Source organism: Mobula hypostoma, chromosome 8 (genome assembly GCF_963921235.1).
Source record: "Mobula hypostoma chromosome 8, sMobHyp1.1, whole genome shotgun sequence".
In the NCBI taxonomy this organism is placed as follows: Eukaryota; Metazoa; Chordata; class Chondrichthyes; order Myliobatiformes; family Myliobatidae; genus Mobula; species Mobula hypostoma.
This window is the reverse complement of record NC_086104.1, coordinates 35,005,487-35,030,826: the sequence shown is the minus strand read 5'-3', so window position 1 is coordinate 35,030,826 and position 25,340 is coordinate 35,005,487. Positions and strand designations below refer to the sequence as shown.

Sequence of the window (25,340 nt, the reverse complement as noted above, 5' to 3'; positions counted from 1 at the left end):
ATCCAGTTGAATTGGCACACCATCAAGACACTAGTTGTGTCAGCAAAGGAGGGCAGCAAGGGCCTGAGAGCCTGTCACAAATACTTGCTGACTCTGAGGAAGTGTTCATGAAAGGAATAGGAACACTTCAGGGCATGAAGGCAAAGATTGAGATTGAGGAAAATGCATGTCCAAAATTTCACAAACCCGACCAGTGCCATATGCAATCCGTCCTACAGTAGAGGCAGAGTTGAAAAATCTGGAGCAGACTGGGGTCCTGTTAAAGATGGATTGGAGTGAATGGGCCACGCCTATTGTTCCAGTGTTGAAAAAAACCACCAGCAAAGGAAAACCAAGCAAGGTGAGCATATGTAGAGACTTTAAAGTGACTGTTAACCTAGTTCTCCGCACAGTACAGTATAGTCTACCTTGTACTGAGGACATCTTTGCTTCCCTGTCAGGAGGGGAACATTTCACAAAAAATCGATTTGGCCCAGATTTATCTCCAAATGGAAATCGATGATACATCCAAGAAATACCTGACAATAACTACACACAAAGGACTTAACCAGTACAAGAAATTCAGTCACTACCTGTATGGCCAAAAGTTTACTCTGTTGACTGCCCATCAGCCTCTTGTGTCAATCTTCAACCCAAGAAAAGGCGTTCCAGTGATAACTGCACACAGGCTGCAGCAATGGTCTCTTTTCTTAGGAGGTCACATGTATGACATTGAACACAAGGGGACCAGGCAACACTGCAACGCAGGTGGTTTGTGACACTTGCCACTGCCCACTTCAGAGATAACTACCCAAATGGATTCAGCAGAGGTCTTTCACACAACAATAGTTGAACAATTACTAGTGACAAACAGCCTCATTGAAAGAGAAACATGCAATGACCCTATGTTGTCAAAAGTGTATGACATCACTGTAAAGGGATGGCCAGCGCATGGTAACACACAGTTTCCAGCCTTCTCAATGAGGAAGAAACAGTCGTCAGTGTGTCGGGGAACACTAATGTGTGGTTCATGAGCTGTGATTCCTCCCAAGCTACGCACCAGAGTGCTGCAGGAACTGCACGAGGGGAACCTGGGTACTGTGAAGATGAAAAGTCTTGCTCATGCCTTTGTGTGGTGGCCAGGAATCGATAAAAAGATTGAGGACTTGACCAATAACTGCCCTGGATGTCAAAAGATCCAGAACACACCACCACAAGCCCCTCTCCATCCATGGGAGTGGCCCTCATCACCATGGTAACGAGTGCACATCGACTTTGCTGGACCATTCATGGACTCTACTTTTCAGTCACCGTCAATGTACATTCCAGATGGCCAGAGGTCATCAAAATGAAGACAACCACATCAGAAAAGACCATCACAGTTCTGAGGGCCATGTTCGCCAGGAATGGCATACCACAACAAATTTGCACAGACAATGGACGACAATTTGTCTCTGAAGAATTCCAAAATTTTGTGAAGAACAATGGAATCAAGCACTTTACATCTGCCCCTTACCATCCATCCACAAATGGCTTGGCAGAAAGATTTGTGCAGACATTCGAGAAAGCCATCAAGGCAATGGACAGCGAAAATTGACCACTACAACACAAGATAGACAACTTCCTCCTTGCCAATCATAATGCAGTACATACAACCACTAATCAGACGCCAACAATGATGTTTCTGTACAGGAACCTGAGGTCCCGCATGGATCTTCTCAAACCAGATGTACAGCGTGATGTGGAGAGCAGACAGTTCAAACACTTGAATGCTAAGCCAACACGGAGCTTCAGTGTGGGACAGTCAGTTCTTGCATGTGATTACTGGACTGAAAAGTGGCAGCCATGTGCAACTTCCACCATAGACGGGCCACTGACAGTGGAGGTGGGAGCGAATGTATGGAGACGTCATGTGGACCAAATCCTGGATACACAGGTGAAAAACACAACAACACCTTGTCCAGTCTCCCCTGACATAGAAGCAAACACTCCTGATGTGACCACATCAGCCTCATCTACAGATAAGGCTGTCATCAGTGCTGAGGACACACCTGATGTACCTGTGGAGACTCATTCCCCAAAGCAAATGATTCCAGACAGACGTTACCTGGAGAGGCAGAGAAGACCCCCCCCCCGCCCCTGAGACTTGAGTTCTAAATGGTCTTAGACCAAAAGTAAAAAAAAAGCTTGTTATAATTTGATATTATTAAGTTCCTTTGTTATAATTTGTAAACAAATAGTAGGCGTTTGTATGTTAAACATATTTGTTCAGCATAGCCCCAGTTTAAAAAAAACAGTTGATACACTATTAAAATAAAACGGAGGAGTGTACCGCATAGCCTACATTATAATAAGGGACTACTTCATGTTTTAGTAACACCTCGTTGCATGCACTATTAGGCGCGTATTGATCTGTATGTGTGTGTCAAGTTCAGACTTTACCAGTAAAGAACCATGAGTTCCCGTCTCCAGCCTTTTTATTAATAACACAGTTGTGTAAACAGGCCACATACACAACAGAAAGACTCTTAGCTGGCTACAGAAAGTGTTTACAAGCTGTGATACTTGCCAAAGGGGGTGTTACTAAGTACTGACCATCCAGGGTGCCCAAACTTTCGCTTTGGGCCCTTTTCCTTTTTTGTTATTTTGAAACTGTAAAAGGTGGAAATAAAGAAGTAATCTTGCTTAAAATATTAAAGAAATGTGCCATCTTTAACTTTTGCCTTTTGGAAATCAGGTCATCTTTTACTCGCTTAGCTATTCACAGTAACAGGAGATTTTGACCAGGGTGCCCAAACGTTTGCATGCCACTGTATATCATAGAGATATCAGCTATACTATTTGACTAATACATTTAAAATTTTCTCCCAAGTTGAAATGAATGCCTGAAGTCTTGAAACTTTAATTTCTAAGTTCCTTTCAATTAAATTGTTATTAATGATTTAAAGCTAATTAACTGTAATTTTGGGGTTAAATAACTACTCTTCTGCAGTAAACCTTCTCCAATTATGGCACTTATTTTAAAAACAAGCAACTGTTTTTAATTCAGGGAAATTAGTGGCAGAAGATTTCAAAAGGATCTATTATTTTAAATAGTAATTGATTCTTATCACAGCTACCCTAATGTTTAACCAGTGGATTCCATTTTAAGATTCCACACTAATGACCAATGTTCAGTTATAATCAACTATGAAAGCTGCTGGTTTTTTCCCCCAAGTAAGATTTATTCAGCATCCAGATTCTTAGCTGCAGTAAAATGTGCATGATTTTGAAAAGTTGCTTGGTCCAGTCAGTGTGTTTTGAAGAAAAAGTTTCCCCCTCTGCTCTGGTGGGGTGAGGGAGTGGTGGGCAGGGAATTAAGGAGGGAGTGATAAGTCATTGCGTCACTATTACACTCGGTTGATGCCTACCCTTCCGTGTGTCTTCTGATTGGTTGTTTCCCCTCAGATGAGATGGGAAATACTTTTTTAAAAGAACTATCCTCAGAGATCTCACTATCCAAGTGGAAAAGCAAATTTCCTACTAGTCTTGTGTACTGAACTCAATGCTCATATTGTGATCTCATCTGCACTGGGGAAAACAAATATAGGACACCTGCATTTAGTCTACATGGGCAAACCTGAACTTCTTGTTGCTGCTATTTAAATTCTGCATCCAACTTCCACTCAAATATTTATCTCTGCCCACCTGAGCTACTGTAATGAGATCCAACACAGAACCAGAATCAGGTTTACTATCACCGATGTATGTCGTGAAATTTGCTATTTTGTGGCAGCTAAAGCTTGAGGAACAGCCTCATTTTCCATCTGGATTCAGTGACTAATTTCTAAGTAAATTTAAAATTCAAAGAAAATTTATTATCCAAGTAGATATATGTCCCCAAATACGACCCTGAGAGTTAATGAGATCAAGTAATTTATTTTCTCTTATTGTGACAGGACTGAGCAGGTGTATTTCAGCTCCGTTTTCACCCTTTTACTGGCACTTCAACATATTTCTCTGCTTGTGCTTTATCATTTTATCAAAGTATCTCCATGGCAATCTTAACCTTGCGCTGATGATGTTCCTTTGTCCTGAACATCTTTCTCTGCAAATTAAACTTCTTTCACTCTTTTTTCCCAGTTCTGACAAAGGGTCCTCGCCCTGAACCATTAAGACAGCTTCTCTTTCCACAGATTCTACTGGACCTGCTAAATGTTCCCAGTATTTTCTGGTTTTATTTCAAAGGTTTCAAAGGTACATTTAATGTCAGTGAATTGTACACAATATACATCCTGAAATACTTTACCCTTTCTTTTAAGCTAGCCTTGAATTTATAGGCATCCATTAATCTCATGAGACCATGGATTTGTGCCTCGGAAGATTTCCAGGGCGTAGGCCTGGGCAAGGTTGTATGGAAGACCAGCAGTTGCCCGTGCTACAAGTCTCCCCTCTCCACGCCACCGATGTTGTCCAAGGGAAGGGCATTAGGACCCATACAGCTTGGCACCGGTGTTGTCGCAGAGCAATGTGTGGTTAAGTGCCTTGCTCAAGGACAGAAGCCTTGAATTTAATTCTGTCACTACCATATTCTGCTCCTATGTCTTATGGTCTAATATCTTTTAAACAACAACATAGGTCAAAAAGATGGTAAAGAGGAAGAGTTGGTTTTCAGTCTATATGCGAAAACTGACATATTTTCTGATGAAGTGATGAATAACAACAGGTAGACAAGAAATAGGTGTGTTAGTGAGGTCACAAAGGAAGGAGCCTTACATGCATCAAAGGGAACAATCCAGGACAGCGAAGCCTTTCTCTTTGGATATTAGGAAATGAGTCACCTGAATTTATTCAACTACATCATTGATGTTACTCATATCAAATAAGCATGGAATACCTCAGTCAGCATATAAAACATTAGACATTTACATAACTATAAGAAATATGTCTCTAAATCATTTAGCCCAATCACTGGTTAAAAAAAAACTACCACAGGAAGACAAAACGCACTGTGTCCTCTACTGTATCCAGTGCTCCAAGTGTGGTCTCCTCTACACTGGTGACACCCGACATAGATTGAGTGACTGCTACACTGAACACTTTTGTCTGAAACAAAGGCAAGATTTCCCAATGCCACCCATTTCAATTCAACTTCCCACTCCAATTCCAACATGTTGGTCCATGGCCTCCTCTACTGCTGTGATGAGGCCACACTCAGGTTGGAGGAGCAACACCTCATATGCCATCTGGTTAGCCTCCAACCTGATGGCGTTAACAACTGATTACTCTAACCAGGTAATTTCTCCCCCTCCCCTTTCTCTCTCTTACCATTCCCCAGACTGGCTCCTTTCTCACCCTTTCTCTTCTCTTCACCTGCCTATCAGCTCTCTCTGATTCCCCTCCTTCTCCCATGATCCACTATCCATTCCAATCAGATTCCTTCTTCTTCAGCCCTATGCTTCCTCCACCTATCACCTCCCAGCTTCTTAAATCATTCCCCTTCACCCTCACCAGGGTTCACCTATCACCAGCCAGACTCTACTCATTCCCCCTACCTCTCACCCCCTCACAACCTTCCTATTCTGTCCTCTTCTCCCTTCCTCTTCAATCCTGACGAAGGGTCTCGGCCTGAAATGTCAACTGTTTATTCCTCTCCCTGACAGACTCACTGAGTTCCTCCAGAATTTTGTGAGCATCTGCCAGATTTCTTGTGTTTAAAATGGGAAACTGGGTGGTTAGTTTTTCCGCTGAAAAACACCCATGAAAACAGGACTCAATCTCAAGAATAGAGACACCCTCACACACTCCAAACCCCTATTTTTCATCCACCTGCTACCCTTAACAATATCATCTAAGAGGAGATGGCAAAGCTAAAGGGAGTTGCAAGCTTATTGATAGGTCAGTGGATCATTGGAGAATATTTGGCCCCGTGGTGCAGGGGAAAGGAAAGCCAAGCCTCATTAGAGGTAGTTAAGCAGAAAATCTTGATCCAACTGGCAAAAGCCCGTGAGTCTTCAAGCTATTTTTAAGAGTTCAAATTGACTGTTATCTTGGAGTACTGAAATGCTGTGATATTTAGTGTAACCCTAATCTTCTTAAATAATAATTTATTGATTGCAGCTACACCCAGGTCTGCAGGTGCGAATAGAGGCCTGCAGGGAGATATGAAACATTAGTGGAAAAATCACCTGCAGACTGGTAATCACACTAACCAGTGCTCTACTTAGTATGATTATGGTCTCTGATGAAAGCAAAAATGTAAAATGAAAACAAAATCAATCATATTTTTATTCCATTATCAAATATATTACATATTTGTGGCAATTTTTTAAAATAAAAGGCATACAGAAGCAGTCTGGAGATGGTACACTGAGCATGGAGGAGAAAGTTTTAATAACACCAGCAATATTTTGGAACTTTGGACCTGGACTGTATTTCCTTAGTATAGCTGTTTATGCACTTTGTATTGAGGGCAACCTTTTAATCTTTGTTTTTGCTTTTAGAGAGTAATTTTATAATTTTTAACAAAAGCTATAACAAAGAGGGACTTTGAAATCAAGCCGCATGTAATCAGGAAAGGTGCTGGTCGAGCACTTGTGGTATTCTGTCCGGGGAACTCAAAGGACAGAAAACTGCTGCAGGTGTATTTCTATGATCCTCCAAAGTAAGCAAACTTCCAGTATACCAATCACCAATAAAATTAGGAAACTTCCTCTTTATTTTTCTATACCTGACCTTTGCATCTACATTCATATATTGTTGATGTGCTATCCCCACAAAAATAATCTGCACTTCCATATTTGGGCCTTTTTAGGATCTTTGTTTCCCAGGTGGAGTAGGGACAGACTCTGGCAACTTTCCAGAGCACGTCTAAGAGAATTCTCACAAACTTCTATGTTCACTACAGTAGATTTTCCTATGTGGAGGGCTGCACTGGAATCCTCAGTGACACATAATAGCCTGAAATTCTCAATACAGTTCTATAAAATGGCTCATTATCCACAGCTGGCTTGTATTGACCACATTTTTCCATGGGACTTTTGCGAGTACCAAGTCTCCTGTAAATGGATGCAAAATTAAGTGGCTTACTTTAAAGTTTTAATTTCTATAGGGAAGAACTTGCTGAGCATCACGAGTGCATGTAATTATTTGTACATTGTGCTATTGCCAGGCATTTTATGTTACTCTTACCCGAGTCCAAAAGCTTGCGGGTACGTAGGAAACTAATGGTCAGGCGCATGATAGAAGCTTTGTCCAGGTGTGTGCTGACATTATGGGGCAGCGGCAGCTGGTGAGCCAGTTCATAAAACACTTCAGTCTCCTTACTCCTTCTGTATCTTGCTGCATCTCTCGACTTTTCCTTCCTCCTCTCTGAGTTACTTCTGAAAGTTAAAACATTAAGTTTAAAATCAAGATTCTAATTCAAGAAATTTTACACAGTGTCATTCATTGTAGCATAAATCACATCTTAAGGCAGCTGGAGATTTAAGTTTGCTGGACTTCTCAAACTAACGTTAATGGTGTCGTCACCATTCAGTGCACCTCTCACCCCAACTCCTCATTCACAAAGCACACTTGTTAAAAATTTCCTTTATGAATTTGAGCACATGGCCCAATTTGTACTTGACATGCACACAACTCAAAAAGGAGGCTGTAAAATTTTCAATAATCAGATTAATATAGATACATGACTTTCTTTTTCATTAAATCTGGCAAGATTTGAAAATGAATGATATAATACATATTGACCATTTTTATCTCCACTGTTCTCCTTCTGAGCAGATGGATAAATTTTGTCCACCTTGTCTGGTGTTAATTAAAAAAAATAGTTGGGCTATGCAAAACTAAGGAGCTACCTGGTCTAATTATCCCTTGGGAAGCAAAGACAAAAATCTATATCTGTAACTTGCACACAGAAGAAAACTTCACAAAATCTAAGTTTACATTAATATATTTTTAAAAAGTCACATCACGTGATATGTATGTGGGGTAAGAGCTTTTGGTTTCTACTGATAATAGGTGTGGTTAAGTGATAAGCTAATATCACATATAAAATTACTGTTAAAGAATTAGTAGGTTTAACCTTTTCAAGAATTCCAAGAACTCACAAGAGACATGTATATACTACAGTAAAAACATGTTTTAACTTCAGAAAAACAACTCTTACTGCACTTAATTGGAGCATTTTCCACACCTGCCATCTTTACTGCCAAGCAAGTTTCTCAATTAGGTGCTAATTAGTGCTGAACAACATTTATGCCTTGGATCTTCAGAAGAGTGAAGCTAACTAAACATTTAATGTGAATATCCAGAGAAAATGAACATTATTACATCATTCTTAATCACATTTAGACTCAGGTCAAAGAACTTAAAAGGACAATGTCAGAACTCCTTGTCCAGTCAAAGCTTGCCTTCAGTTATTGGCTCGGAACAATAACAAAAAAGTCAGTATTCACTGCCTTTCATCTGCAAAACTGCAGCCTTGCATTTACACATGATGCTGGTTAAAAGCAGAAATCCAGTTGTACTCTTCCATGGAGTTCATATTAGATCTGATCATTAAATTGATAAGAACTTATTTTGAACATTTCTTCAAAAGGCATAGAAATTAGTCCACTTGGTGGATGGGCCATTACTGAGATTTTAACAGCTCATTGAAAACATAATTAATTTGAAATCACCTCTCCCACCCTAAAAATTAATATTGTTCACATGGATTATACATACTTTCAGGTAATTGATTATCAGGATCAGGTTTAATATCGCTGATATGTGTCATGAAATCTGTTGTTCTGCAGCAGCAGTACAGTGTAATACTTAAAAAAAACTATAAATTACAATAAGATGTATATATGTAAATTAAAGGAGTACAAGAGAGCAAAATTAGTGAGGCAGTGTTCATGGGTTGGTTCATTGTCTGTTCAGAAATCTGAAATCTGCGTAGGGGGAGAGGAAGAAGCTGGTGCTAAAGCATTCAGTGTGTGTCTTTAGGCTCCTGTATCTCGTCCCCGATGGTAGTAATGAGAAGAGGGTATGTCCTGGGTGATGGGGTCCTTAATGATGGATGCCGCCCTTTTGAGGCATTGGCTTTTGAAGGCGTCTTCAATACTGAGGAGGCTAGTACACATGATCAAGCTGAGTAGAGCAGTGGGCTAAGCAGGCGTCGTTGAGGTGCACCGCTGTTGATTGTCAGTGAGGAGAAGATGTTGCTTCCAATCTGTGCTGACCGTGGTCTCTGGTGAGGAAGTCAAGGATACAATTGCAGAGGGAGATACAAAGGCCCAGATTGTGAATCTTGTTGATTAGTACCAAGTGTGCGAAGGTATTGAACGCTGAGCTGTAATCAGTAAACAACAGCCTGGCATAGGTATTGCTGTCATCCAGGTTGCCCAAGGCAAAGTGGAGAGGCAGGGAGTTAATTCTTTCAGATCATTTGTAAATGCCATGGTCTTAAAAATAATTAGTTTATGGTATTTCTAACCCAAGTATACCGTAATCTATGCTTTCCATAAAACATTTAAAGTGAAATTAATTTTATTTTCTACTTTGCCAACTGTGATAAACTCTGCTCTCTGATTGGCTGTTCAACTACCTAGCGTATCATCAGTTTTGTTAGGCAATACTAAATCTATGGATAAGGCAACAGACTGAAATCATATTGGGAAAGAACTCAATGGCACAATTTTCATGAACAGGTTCATCAAGTTTAGCAGTCAACGTGCCCTTGTTACAAAATCAAGCCTTGTTTCCCCATTCCTGAAATTACTTGTGCTATTCCTTGCCTACAACTGTTTGCCAGAAACATTAATCGTTCCTCATTTCCTATGTCAGAATTAATCTAAATCTTCAACCTTCTGAATGCATCCCCATTCTCAAAAACTACTCCTTGAAATTTTGAAAGTAACTTCAAAGAGAGAACAGAATCCAAGCTACTACCAGCATATCAAATTAAAAATGATGGTTTGTTTTCTTAGGAAAATGTCAATTAATGAGACAAACTTAAATCATAATTAGGAGTTGGATTAGCCTTGCTGTGTGGTTCTGTCTGTTTTAAAAATGGCTTCTTTCTTCCCTATAGCACAGACTATCTGATAAATAATTCCACCAGGGTTTATTTACCAGGCAGAGATGGAAAATACTTTGTAAACCTCTTCTGTCATTAATATGATTGTGTAATCTTTTGTGTAATCTTTCAGTGATTATCCCAGTAAGAGTTTTAATGACCCTGTGAGTGAAATCCTTAAGCCTATTACCAGTCCTCAGAATATTGTAGATTGTTTCCTTTCAGTTTAAGGTGGCTTTTCGTAAACTCGAGGAAGTCTGCAGATGCTGAAAATGCCAAGCAACACACACAAAATGCTGGAGAAGATCAGCAGGTCAGGCATCGTATGTTTTTTTTCTGTTCAGTTATACTCAAAAATTAAAGAACTGGCATTCAGTGAGGCAAAAGATGTGACTAATCATGAGAATGTAGTTGGTGTAATTCAGTGCCTTTACATTAAACCTGCTAATTTTCTTTTAATATTCAAAAGGTTTTATATAACTTACAGGATGAGAGAAATAATCCTTCTTTAATGACAAATATATGGTGGAGTTACTGAAACCAACTAAAATTTTGTTGGTACCACATAGAAGAATATCTAACAAAGTTTGTATTTCATGAATATTCAAAGTATTTAGAACAATCTATGATCCACCATGTTGGTTTGTATTCTGCCACTCAAAACCAAAAGAAAATTACTTAAAAACCTGCATAACAAAACTGATGAGATATATGTACACAAATATTAGGAAATCATGAAGCCCTCAAAGACATTCTACCACATACCGTGACAGGTTTTCCTTTCTTCTACACAAAAGAAACTCAGAATTGTAGTCTTAGAACAAAGGAGGGAAGAAGAATCATTTGGGACAGAGATGAGAAATTATTTCAATTTTATTGTCATGAAGCACTGAAATTTATTGCCAGTAAGATATGGGTGATTGGTAACCTAATATGTTTCTCCTCCCTTAGATGCCTGCCAACCTAATTTCCAGCACTTTCTGTTCTTGTTTTTTTTTGCAGTTTTAAAGTTCACTTGCTGAACACTTAGTGGTTCTATTTAACACAGAATGAAAGGTCATAAAAGAAGGAAGATAAGGCAAGAAAATGATTGGGATAAACAAGGCCCCAGTTGGACCAGCTGCTGTGTCAACCATACATGAGAACCACTTCACATTCAGATACCCCCACTCCCTATCATTTCCCCTTCTGATACCAATACCACAGAGAAATATTTCTGGACACCACTAAAATTGACTTTCAGTCAAAAGAGTTAACTGGTTGGCGAGCAGTCTTCATTGCACACGTGTATTGATCATTTCCATCTGGTTCTGTTGATCCTTTGTCTAACAATGCAGGAATCAGAGAAATCTGTAGTGATCAATATGCCAGCTATTTCTCACCCTTTCCTGTTTAGTAACAACAAGGGCTTCAGAATTTAACTAGTAATCCAGTTGACAAGTGAAGACAAAACTGGATGATAAACACGGTGCTCTCATTCCTCATTTATTGCTCTGGGCTTGTTTAGTACTTAGCAATACCAGGACTTGGACGTATTACTAGGAGGAATAGAGGAAGTCATTAAGATTGTCGATGTGGTGGACCTTAGACAGACCCCTGTTGCTGTTCCAAATCAATACAGAGAGAAAAATTAAGTAACAATATGTTGATGTCCTGAAGCAACTCCTTCCAAAGCAGAATGCCCTTAGAGATCCTATCTGTGGAACTTGTTCGTAATGTATAGCTGTTGTGGAGTTACAAGTAGGCAAGAGGAGATAATACTCACTGAAGACTGTCAAGCTGCATCAAAGAACATCAGTGTTGCTATACCTATATCACAGGGTGCACTTCCTCTCAGAGGAAGAGGCAAGGTGCCACTTTATATTCCTTTCGTGATGTTGCTTCCTCTGCATCAACATGGATTATAGGAATTTAAAGCAAGAAAATACTACAATACTCAGTAGCTCAGGTATGAAATATAGACAGAAAAGTAGCAGTGACACTTCAGGTCAATGACCCTTCTGATCAATACCACCAACCCAAACGCTAGTCAGTTCTTGTAGAAAGGATGTGGATGCTTTAAAGAGGGGCAGAAGAGACTTACCAGAATACTGTCTGGATTAGAGAGCATGATGAGGAAAGACTGAGTGAGCTACGGCATTTCTCTTTGGAATGAAGGACGATAAGAGGTGACTTGACAGAGGAGTACAAGGTGATAAGCAGCACAGGTCAAGTAGACATTCAGAGCCTTTCCCAGGGTGGAAATGCTAAAAAGAGGGGTGATAATTTTAAGGTGATTGAAAGAAAGTATGGGGGGGGGGGGATGTCAGAAACGAGTTTTTTTTAAAAAACACGGAAAAAGGTCAGTATGATTAACAATTGTCAGGGGTGGTGGTAAAGGCAAATGCATCAAGGGCATTTACAAGACTTTTAGGCACACGGATGACAGAAGAATTAAGGGCTGTGTACTAGGAAAAGTTTGATTGATCTGAGAGTAGATTGAAAGGATGGCAGAAGGGCTTGTATTGTGCTATGTTCTTGGCCAAAACAGTTTATCTCACTTCACAGCTGCTGCCTGATATTTTTTTTATAATTTCAGATTTCTAACAATATTTTGCACTGGAATGGTATGAGGTAATCCTGAGAGATCCTTACATTTTTGGCATTATTTGTAATGCAAACTATTATTTGACTGTACATTAGGGAATTGATATTCATACCCACAAATTAAAATAAAATTTATAGCTATACACTCTCACTAATTCTATATTTTCATTTGAGTCAAATATGTTTGAGCATTGTTTGTATAATATCACCAGAGCCAACCTTTACTCATTGGAATACCTTCCTTCTATTGCAACAATAAGACAAACTTATTTGTGACATAGCCCTACGAAAGCACAGTTCTGTAACTGCTAATCTTTGCATTACAGGAATCATATTCTTGATCATTTGTGGCCCACATTCAGACACACCCAACAATACTGCAACTGTTTAAAAGTTAACCACAAAAACATACTCTTCCAAGAAAATAAACACACAAAAAAAAACAAAATGGGTGATGCAAAGGATTAGCACGCTGGCATTTCGTCACTAGTATTTGCATAAGAAGCCAAATTACAATTTTAATCTTGGGCCTGTGTGTTTAGTAGGGAGGTAGAAGGTAAAAGCACCAATATGAAATAACATTTATGTCATACTGTCCAGTTATCCGTAAATGCACACCTTTTAAGCTGGGAATTTAAACATAGCAAGGCTTTATTACGGGACCATAGGATAGACGATGAACATGTTTGTTGATTGGTTTGATGTTTATTATTGGGAATGGCAGTGGTAACTGTAATGTGCCATAGGTCTGGTCATTTCAAAGCTCAATATGAATTTATTATCAAGGTCATATGGGTTACCATATAACACCTTGAGATACATTTTCTTATGGGCATTCACAGTAAATACAAAGAAACAACAGAAATTATGAAAAAGTATACATACACAAAGTTCAGCAAACAACAAATGTGTAAACGAAGACAAACTATGCAAATAAAAAATAAAACTGAGAATATGAATTGTAAAGAGTTCTTGAAGGTAAGTCTGTATGCCGTAGTATCAGTTCAGTGTGGCACAGGCAGTTAGTTCTGATCCAGATATCAGAAAGGAGTTTATTTCCTTCCACTAACTGCCTACATATTGATGCACTAACATTCACCCAAAAATAAAAGTTAGAATATTAAAATTATAGGCAAATTATATGACCTACGTTTTATTGAATGATGCAGTACAATTACATAATCACTATGCCAGAATATAAAGGGTATTTTTCTACTGTAAAAATGGCAGTTTTACTCTGGATAGAAAAGAACAGAGTCTAATTCAACAGTTAGAGTAGAGGGCAATTGCCATGTATGATGAAAGCTCAGAGATTAGCAGATGAATGCACTTCAGTACCCAAAAGCTTCCCAGCAGGAAACCCCTGCTGATCTTCAATATTTTTGATATTGTAGGAGGTGCAACACATTTTCTCTCAAGGCAAAAATATTCAATTATTTAACCAAGTGTGGAGGGTCAAAACGAGAAACTACAACTACAAATACTGGCATGTGGAGTTAAACAAAACAAAAGTTGCAGAATGTACAACATCTAAACAAGAATTTTACAAAAAGATCCAGGCGAGGAACAGGATGTACTGCTACAATTAAAAAAAAGTCTTAATGGATCAAATGGCCTTCTGTGCTGTGATAATTCTGTCTGAGCGTAGTAATGGGAGCCTTGTCTGATTCAAATAGGTGATAATGATTGTGCAGTGGAAGATACCAGAGCTGGAATCGGGCAGGAATAGGACAACAGGTTAAGTTATCAGTGTCATGTTTGTTTTTACTGACTGTAGTACGTTAAAGTCAGTATATTAGTGTACTGCTTATTCCAGTCTTCTTTCTATATTGTACACATTTTCCCAATCAATCTTTTCCTCATTCATTACTTCTGTTCAGTTTAACTCCTCCAGTTCCTGCGAAGCTCAGGCTCCCTTTTTTAACATACCTGATGAGTTTGTTGAGCATACCCAGCCTTTTACTTAGAAGTTTCTTTGATTGGTCAACACTCACAATTAACGAAGATGAAAACATAGATTAATTTTTTTTTTTTACAGAAAAGGTTCAAAATATAACCTGATATCAGGATGACATGACATGGAGCTTCAACTCATAGCCATAGCTATTATTTCTTATGTGGAGTTGAAAAGAGCTCTCGTCATGTGATTCACTACAGGATGCGCAGCAGTCTTAAAGGTGTCAAGTTTGCAGTACAGTTCTTGCCATCTTCACAGTTCAAACTTACTGAGAGCTGTCACATTGGTAATTGGTAATAAAAAGAATTCATTATTGCGGCAGCAGTCAATTACAAATGCTACTGCTTATACCACAATAACACTGACTAATCTGAGCAGGTCATGTACTCATCCGGTACAAGTATTAAACATCTCTGCTAATTCTAATCAAGGGTTGAATTTCAATCAGTTTTTAATTAGCCGCTTGCATTTTGTCACCATGGATGTACCTGACGGCAGTAACCTGTTATGTGAGATATCCTGCTTTTTCAAAAATAGGTTGGTTACATAATGTGAAGTGGGAAAATTAAGTTATAACTCAACACTAAGCGACAGGAACTAACCACTTAATAGAATACCTTTGATTTTAAAATAGAAAAACAATTTACTTTCTTCATTATTTGTAACAAAACCATAACACACTTCTACTCTCAATTTCTGATAGTGACAAGAAAGAACAGTGGGTTCCAGCTAATTAAGACACATCGGGACCAGTATATTTTGGCTCAATTAAGTGGCTGCTCCAATTAGCTGTAGTTTAATAGAAATAGTTAAAAAGGTATTAAAGAGACAAACTGAGCAACAAATTATATATTTAAATGAAATACAGAACAAATTAGATCACAAATATAGTATAAAATTATGTATTGGTTCCAAACACTTATCAATAGAGGAATTCATACGCTTTGTGTTCTTTTGACTGTAAACAAACAAAATCAGCGTAGACACCTAGTGCAGACTGCCTTCACACACTGCTATTGACGATTGCATCCTTCAAATCTTCATTTAGATTGTAACATTCAAGATGATTGTCAAAACCTTCAAATACTTCATAGATTCTAACTTATTGAAGTAGTGCAATAGTTTCATTTTCATTCATGGTTGTTTCTCGCATCTCCAAGACTGAATGTTTGAAACTGCAATAAGCCAATCAGTTCCAAACAGTCTTACTGCTTATATCTCACCAACTAGCAGTGACAAAAATCACTGCTTTTTGAACACAAATATACGCAATTGATGCAATTTTCCTCGTGTTAGCAACTTTAAAACTGTTCACTCAAAGCAGTGATGTATCTAACCATCAACCAAGCACATGCGACTGACGCTAGTTAGAAACTGTTTGGCACCAATCTCCTACTACAGTTACGTGGCATAGTCTCCAAAATAAACAAAGGGAATCCCAGCTATTTTCTCAATTACTTTTTAAGAGTTGTCCCAAATAAGTGGGTGTCCTGATTAACTGATGACCCAATTATCCAAATCCATTGAATTTCATATGTTGACAAATGTGCGCTAAATCATAAGTTTATACACATGCAGGCCTATAAATTAGAGTTGAAATGGTATACACTACATTTTGCAGTTCCCCAATTCATTTTCAGCATTTCTGGAGAGCTTGCATCCATTTGCAGCATAAGTCCTGCCCAAGAGGAAATTAAAACAAGTAATTCATATCAGGTTTCACCACAATGGAGGTGACATTGCCCTATCAGTTTGTGCAATTGATTCAATTATCAATATTCTTGCCTAACACATCCATAGAAGTTAAATCAAAAGACTGCATACTACAAATGTTTTCTGTTCACAGTAAAACAAGATGAACATCATACCAGACATTCCGCAACACACACAAATTTAAAAATTATCCCGCTACTGGGATCCCTTTTGTACTATGTGTTCAGTGACATTGATTTAATTCTGCCCGGCTACGAGAGGAGGACAGCTGGACATGGGGCTAGCAACCCCATTCCATAAAAATCCAGAGCTGGACAAATGCTAATAAAAGCTCCAAAGACCTCATCCCTGGGAGAGGAATGATCTCCAACGATGGGCGACACTTGGGGGCAGCTTGAAAGACTGGTCCAGGATATAGGACTTCTGGCATGTTGCTGTCGGCAGCCCAAGTATGTAAGACATTGATTTACAAGCACTCCTTTTTTCAGGCATGGTACTGGTAAACACTGGAGCATCCTCTGCTCTGGATGCTGTATTCTGCAGCTCTGAATTTGCAGTGTGATGTCACAGAGCATCACCAGGTTTATTACATTTAGCAGCACCATTTTCTCAATCCAATTTACTAGTCCCACCCCCCACCCAGCACAGTACTCAATTTTCTGTCTTCTTTACTACAGTAAATGTTCCCCCATCTCCATGATAAAACTTTGAGGCTGCCATAGGGAAGTTCCTTCAACAGCACTGAGCAACTGCCAACTGGAGGTGATCATGGGCATAGGTAGCAGTAGCAGCAGCAGCCATCTGAGAACAACATGGGCAACTCGTTTCTTTTAGTGAGAGAAAACATAATTAGTGATTCCTTTAGGACCTCCCACCTTGGTAATTTTTTTTTTGTATGTCATAATGTCCATTTAGCGCAGGAGAAGTGGGTAATGATTAACACCCAAATTGGATTATTATGGCCCAAACAAACAGGAGTTCTATCATGGTTCAAACACAAACAAAGTATTTTATCCTCTGTTGCTATTTTAAATTTGGCTACCATTAACTTACACAAAATTGATACAGATTGCTTTCTGTTGCTCAATGTATCATTTCATATGTTTATTTCTGCAAATATAAATTGCTTTTAGAGAAAATAGAAACTGTCTTCATCTCAATTTTCCAAAAAAAAAAACAATATTGCTGTGAGAAGGAGCACTAGATTGGGGAAAGGTCATACTTCTATTGATATTTTAATATAGCTAGTCATCGAGAGAAGAAACTTCTCATTGTCCTATCTTTCAATTTTAACTTCCAAAAAATTACAAGATGAGTTTCCCAGACAGCAAATCCCATCTCATCGACTCCTCTCATGACTAAAGCAGTCACATAGAAACACAGTACAGATGTTGTCCTCAATATTTATATCGTTAGAAAAGTATTGCAGAATATTTTTATTATCAGAATAAACTGTGCAAGGTAAAAACCTTCAAAAGTCCTACTCTTTCATAATTTACAAAAGTAAAACTTGGTTAGACAAAGATAATTCTCTTGCTATCTGAAGTCCATGAGAGATCATGGAAGGTTAAATTTACAAGGCCTCTCTCTTTCTATCCAAATTCTGACAAAGGATCTCAGATCTGAAAGATTAACTGAAGCTTTCTTTCCACAGCCTGATCCACTGACCGTTTCCACCATTTTCTCCTTTGCTTCCATTAATTTCAATGAGCATAGTGTAAGATTATTTGATGGGTTCTCCAGCTTTATTAACTTTATTAGGTTATAATACATTTATTAACAGAAAGAAACAGTATAATAACCAGGGTTACGCCAAATAGACTCTAATACAGGTTGAGCACCCCCATCCAAAATTCCAGAATCCAAACACCTCTTTTGATGTCTCAAATGGAAAAATACCATAAGGTGCTGGGAAGGTTTGCCGGTGATGGGCAGGTCTCTGTGCTCCGCAGAGTTCTGAGAAGTGACCTCACCAATGTAATGAACAAAAGTTGATTAAAAAAAAAATAGAAAACCACTGCATAAATTGGAAAATAAAGATCTCGATCGTGTTTTGAAAGAGGGGATTCGTTAGCGTCAGAATGAACATATGGTGCTTACCGGTACGGTGATCATGAAACAAGCAAAGATCTATCACAACTAACTGAAAACTGAAGGTAATTGTGAATATTTAGCAGGCTGGCTGCAGAAATTTGAGAAAAGGCAAGACATTACATTTTTAAAGATTTGTAATGATAATGCATCTGGTGATCATGAAGCAGAAGAGAAATTTATTGAGTTTGCCAAGGCTGTCACTGAGGAAAATCTGTCATGCTGAATGGCTGCATCAGTACATATGTGTGTTGACCAAGTGTAAGACAAAGACTGCTTACTGGTAGCACATAAATTCAGAGTTGCGAATGACGTTGATACCAAACAGCCACTGACTGTCCACCTGGGCAGCCGAGGTAGTGATAGCTTAGCTTTCTGATGGTTCAATGTAAACATTATTGTTTCATGCACAAAATTATTAAAAGTTGAACATAAAAATACCTTCATGGCATATGGATAATCTGTTTATGTAATGTAAATGGATTTTATATTTAGACTTGGGTGTCATCCCCAAAGTATCTCATTATATAGATGCTAAAAACCCTAAGTCTAAAACACTTTTGGCCCCAAGCATCTCAGCTAAGGGGTTCTCTCCTTGTATAGGGAACTGGGATATCAGGATCAGGCCCCAATCCTCAGGAGAGAGAGTACACATGGGACCTGCACCCAGGGAGAGTCCGTGCATCTTCAGCTATGTATAGTTACATCAGATATAGTACTCTCAGTTCTCTGCCTGTTCCCTAAGCACAGCTAAACTCAAGATATTCTAGGGCCACAGAGAAGTAAAAATATTACCAGTACAATCCAATAGATAATTGTGCAAGACCCTCAAACAACTATTGTTGTCAGAATTTCAAAAGGTGATGGTACAGGAGTGAGATATATCAGCTAGTTGAGTGGTATCATAGCAATAGCATTGCACTCAACATCAGTAAGATCAAAGAATTGATTGTGGACTTCTGAATGGGTCAGACAAGGGAAAATACAGCAGTCCTCAAAGGGGGGTCAAGAAGTGGAAAAAGTGAGCAATTTTACGTTCCCGGCTGTCAACGTCTCTGAAAATCTATCCTGGGCCTAAATTATCGATGCAGTTACAAAGAAGGCACAACAGCAGCTCTATTTCATTAGGACTTTGAAATAAAGTCACAAAGACACTCACAAGTTTCTATAGAAGTGCTGTGGTGAGCACTCTAACTGGCTGCATCATCATCTGGTATGGAGAGGGGGAGTGGGTATCAAAATAAGCTGCAGAAAGTTGTAAACTCAATCAGCTCCATCATGGGCACCAGGATCCAGATCATCTTCAAAGAGCAATGCCTCAAAAAGATGGCATCCAATATTAAGGACCCCCATCACCCAGGACATGCCCTCTTTTCATTCCTACCACCAGGGAGGAGGTACAGGAGCCTGAAAACACAATGATTCAGGAACAGCTTCTTCTGCTCTGCCATCAGATTTCTCAAATGGACAGTGAACCCCTGAATACTGCCTCATACACAAAATATGTGGTACTTGAATTTCTAGCATCTCCAGATTATCTCATTTGTGACTGAACACTACCTCACTACTTTTTTGTACCACTTATATCATCATACGAAACCTCCTCCAGAATTACCTTAAATACTAATGCCGCACAAAGTTATATTCTCATTTCCTTACTGTAGACCTTATACACTCACAAGTGTCTGGCCAAATTTTACTCTAACTTCGTATACAAGTGTGTGGATGACACCGTGGGCTGGGTCTCAAACAAAAATGAGATAAGCTTAAGGGAAGGAGATAGAGTCTAGGGATATGGTATCAAGACAACACGGGGATAGAGTACCCCTTTCTGTATCCAATGGTGCTGAGGTAGAGATGACTCATGTTCCTAGCATAAACATCACAAGTAATTTGCCCAGGTGGATGCCACGTCCAAGAAAACACCCAACGCCTCTAGCTCCTTAGACGGCAAAGAAATTCAGAATTTCCCTAATATCTTTTACCATTTTTAATATAGATGTATGTTAGAAAGTATACTATGTAGCTTAGTATGGCAGCTGCCCTGCCCAAGATTGCAAGTACTACCAAGAGTTGGGAACTCAGCCCAGCCCATCAGACAAAACAGCTTAGAACATCGAAATGGAAACAAGCAGATCTTTGAAGAAAGATGGGTTCCAAGATTAGGTAAATATTTACCTGTATCTGCAGATGCTGGAATCTAATATGAAAACAGAAAATGGTGGAAACACTCAGCAGGTCAGGTCACCTCAATGTACTGAGAAATAGAATTAATATTTTGTGTCAGTAAGTATTGGTCGGAACTGGGAAAGCGGAAGACAGCATTGGCTTTTATTTTCAGGAGTGGGAGAGGGATAGACTGGGAGAAAATCTATGGTAGGGCAAGGTTAGAATTTCCCTGGAGAAATATTGCAGTCAACAAGTTAGTAGTGGGACTTACAGAGTGAGCGCATTAAAAATGGTACAATGCAGGGTTCAGGAGAATCCCCGGCGGCTAAAGTGGTTGCACCAGAGAGAAAACTGAGCCTGTTTGTCAGGTTGTTGGGCTAAAGTATTGATTGTTTATCCCCCCCAAAGATGCTGCCAAACCTGTTGAGTTCCTCCAGCATTTTGTGTTGGTTGCTCTGGGTTTCCAGCATCTGCAGAATCTCTTCTGTTTATGGCAGAAAGGATCAGTCCTTATACAAAAGGACCAGTCCTTATACAAAAGGACTTACCTGAAGCTGTAGAGTACAAGATTGATTCTGGATAGTTGTACTGTACCCAGACAGAACAATACTGTTTCTCAGACTTATGTTGAGCCTCAATATAACAGTGCAGGAGCTCAGTTATGTCAGAATGGGAATGGAACACAGAATTACATTGATAGGCACAGGAAGCTTAGGTTCACCCCTCAATCAAAGCAGAATGGAAATATAGCAATACACACAAAATGCTGGAGGAACTCAGTGGGTCAGGCAGCATCTATGGAGAGGAATAAACAGCCTCAGGCCAAGAACCTTCATCAGAACTAGAAAGGAATGGGGCAGAAGCCAGAATAAGACAGGGTAAGGTTAAGAAGTACAAGCTGGCAGGTGAGACCAGCTGAGAGGAAAGATATGTGGGTGGGGATGGGGAAATGAAGTAAGAAGCTGGGATAGGTGGAAGAGATAAAGGACTGAAGAATGATGAATCTGATAGGAGAGGATAGTGGACAATGGAAGGAAGTGAAGGAAGAGGGGAAGAGGGAGGTAACAGGGCAGGTAAAAGGAGAACTGTTGAGAGGGTGGTCAGAATAGGAATGCAAAAAGGGAGAATGGGGGTGGGGGGGGAGAAATGATCAGAAGTAAGAGAAATCAATGTTCATGCCCTCAGGTTACAGGCAACCCAGATGGAATATGAAGTATTACTCCTTCAACAATAGAAACATAGCTGAGGTAGGTGATAGGCTTGTAATCGAAAGCCTGAAATGGAGATGTAAAGATCCAGAAAGGGAAGAGTCAGAAACAATTCAAAAAATGAGAACAGTGGGGAAATTTCCACAATGATAATTAATATAATTCTTGTACAAGTTCAGGATGAGACAAAATAGACAATAAAAGATAGCTGCAGGATTGATCCATATTTCGACTGAAACAAAGACTATTCCACACATCCCTCAAGAGACATGTAGGCTGGACTCAATAGACAATAGACAATGTCCTGCGGATTCTCATAGTTACATCTTTGGAACAAGTAGGGGTAAATGTTTAAAGTGAAAGTTAGTCTAGCCAGGACCCTCAGATCTTCCTGGTGATGAACGGAGGTGTAGGGGGGCTGTGCATTCATGGAATGATGGGCAGAGTTGGACCAATGACCTGGAATTTGTTAAAATGGCAGAAAATAACAAAGATGTCATAGATGCAGGTGGGAAGGGACTGATTAAGTGATAGGAGTCAGGTAGCAAGAAATAAGTTTGGTGGAGCAAGGGCAGGCTGAAACTGGTCGCATAGTCCCACTTATGAATCCTAGGCTGGTAATGGCAGCTTGTTAGGCCAGGATAGGAACACCTAGGTAGAAGGAATATCTCTGAACAAATTGACGTCAGTGAATGTGTAGGAGATAATGACCTAATGTTTGCAACTGGCATTCTGGTTTGAGGAAGCTATGGGGTTCAGACGCAGACAGTCGGCTTCTGTAAGATACAGGTCAGTTCACAAAGTCACAATGGCTGAACTCTTGTTGGCAGGTAAATATTAATTTTACTTACAACACGAGTGTCTGATAATGTAGGTGTTATACTGTCATCAGCATCATGTTGCACCTTTTTACTTAACTAAATGACACTGAAAATCAGAAATATCAAGACTTATTGTCTGGTAGTTGCATTATTGTGCTTTACTGTTTCAACATGCATGGTCATAACTAGAACACTATCGTCCTCAACTCAGAGAGAAACTGAAGTTAAAAATGTCAGACTATAGAACTCCTAATAGAAGGCTAATTGTACTTAACAATCAGGTTGCCAATTAACTATAGAAACACATGAATATAATTACTTAATGTCTAACGCTGTTGTCCATACCCCGATCCCCAATGCATCAGGTGACTGAACATTTCCTAAAACAAATGGCCAAAAATTTCAATTATTTTCATTTTGTTCATCATTTTACAGTTTATATCAGTTGCTCAACAATGTTGTGTGTGTGTGTGTGTGTGTGTGTGTGTGTGTGTGTGTGTGTGTGTGTCCTCCCCTTTGCATAAAAGAATCCATCCTATTCCTTTTCTGTCTGACCCATGATATATTTCCGCAACAAAATTTTGTGCATTTGTCACAAATGTCTAGCATCTGGAGTTTGTTATGTTTATATCTCAAGGTTGGTCGCTTACATTTACAAAACTAAAGTTTGGGTGTTTAGGTATGTTTTAAATTATTGATGCAAGTATGGGATAATACTTGACATGAAATAACTGAGTGACAACCACAAATATTTAACCACAAGTGATTCAACTCAGTGCAGGAAACACCAACTTAAGCTGTGGATTGTGGTAAGAGCATGGCACTGCAATCTGCCCAAGACACTTGCCACATCAGCCAACCTCTGACGGGATTAGGCACTTCTCCTACTACATTACTTTCATGTGGCTGAGTCAGCTAACCACTGCAGCATGCTTGAAAAGGCCTGCATTGATAATTGTTGTTGTTGAATGTCACACAGTGTTCAGACAGATTAATGGAACCAATTAAATCTAATTCATCCCTAACATCTCAGCAGGCTCTAATTGACTGGTCAACAAAATGCTTTATCTTATGTGCCAGGCATCTTTAGATTTTCAGAATGATCTCCATTTTTAATACCTTCATAAAAGAAAACAGAGAGCTATCATTTATTTCCAACATTAAAGAGAGTAAAATCTCTTCACATCCCTCTGCTTTTGGGAAAGCAGGGAAGAATATACACACAGTAAAATGCACATGTATGTAAGTGTGAGAGAAATGGAAAATTGGTCTGTAGTGACCCATGTTACCAAGGCATTATGCCAAAAGGAGTCATTCATGAGGAACAGAAAATAAATTCATATACATTTCCAGAATTAATCATGCAATAATGATCAGAAATTTGGTGTAGATGCTTGGGTTATTTTTATTTCCCTCAGTTGTCCCTGGCTGTTCAATAATATTTTGTTTAAAAAAAACAATGTCAGGGGAACGGTTATTGCTTGGTTAAACACGTAGAAATTAATCTTTTGGAGCTAGCACTAAATGGCCTTAAGGCTGCCTCTTGCATTTCCCACCTGACATTCAAATCCATTGAAATCAACTGACCTAAATGCTGAATGATCTTTTATTTAAAGACAGGGAACATCCATTTCAAGAATAGATTGTTCCCTGGCAGACTGATGGATTTTAAGATACTAGATTCAGTTATCAAAGATGTGATAACAGCACATTTGGAAAGCAGTGAAATCATCAGACAAAGTCAGCATGGATTTGTGAAAGGAAAATCATGTCTGACAAATCTCATAGAATTTTTTGAGGATGTCACGTAGTGTGGATGGGGGAGAACCAGTGGATGTGGTATATTTGGATTTTCAGAAAGCTTTTGACAAGGTCCCACACAGGAGATTAGTGTGCAAACTTAAAGCACATGGTATTGGGGGTATGGTATTGATGTGGATAGAGAATTGGTTGGCAGACAGGAAGCAAAGAGTGGGAATAAACGGGACCTTTTCAGAATGGCCTGCGGTGACTAGTGGGGTACCGCAAGGCTCAGTGCTGGGACCCCAGTTGTTTACAATGTATATTAATGACTTAGATGAGGGAATTAAATGCAGCATCTCCAAGTTTGTGGATGACACGAAGCTGGGCGGCAGTGTTAGCTGTGAGGAGGATGCTAAGAGGATGCAGGGTGACTTGGATAGGTTAGGTGAGTGGGCAAATTCATAGCAGATACAATTTAATGTGGATAAATGTGAGGTTATCCACTTTGGTGGCAAAAACAGGAAAACAGATTATTATCTGAATGGTGGCCGATTAGGAAAAGGGGAGGTGCAACAAGACCAAGGTGTCATTGTACACCAGTCATTGAAAGTGGGCATGCAGGTACAGCAGGTGGTGAAAAAGGCAAATGGTATGCTGGCATTCATAGCAAGTGGATTCGAGTACAGGAGCAGGGAGGTACTACTGCAGTTGTACAAGGCCTTGGTGAGACCACACCTAGAGTATTGTGTACAGTTTTGGTCCCCTAATCTGAGGAAAGACATTCTTGCCATAGAGGGAGTACAAAGAAGGTTCACCAGATTGATTCCTGGGATGGCAGGACTTTCATATGATGAAAGACTGGATCGACTAGGCTCATACTCGTTGGAATTTAGAAGACTGAGGGGAGATCTTATTGAAACATATAAAATTCTAAAGGGATTAGACAGGCTAGATGCAGGAAGATTGTTCCCGATGTTGGGGAAGTCCAGAACGAGGGGTCACAGTTTGAGGATAAAGGGGAAGCCTTTTAG

General features: G+C 39.3%; 1 protein-coding gene across 1 annotated transcript in view; it reads right to left on the bottom strand.

The window, feature by feature from the left end:
* epas1b (endothelial PAS domain protein 1b) overlaps positions 1-25,340 on the bottom strand; it is a 124,425-nt gene that overhangs the window by 54,569 nt on the left and 44,516 nt on the right. Inside the window, exon 2 of the mRNA XM_063055674.1 lies at positions 7,150-7,340. Coding sequence (XP_062911744.1) covers positions 7,150-7,340 — 191 coding nt within the window. The remainder of the gene's footprint in view (positions 1-7,149; positions 7,341-25,340) is intronic.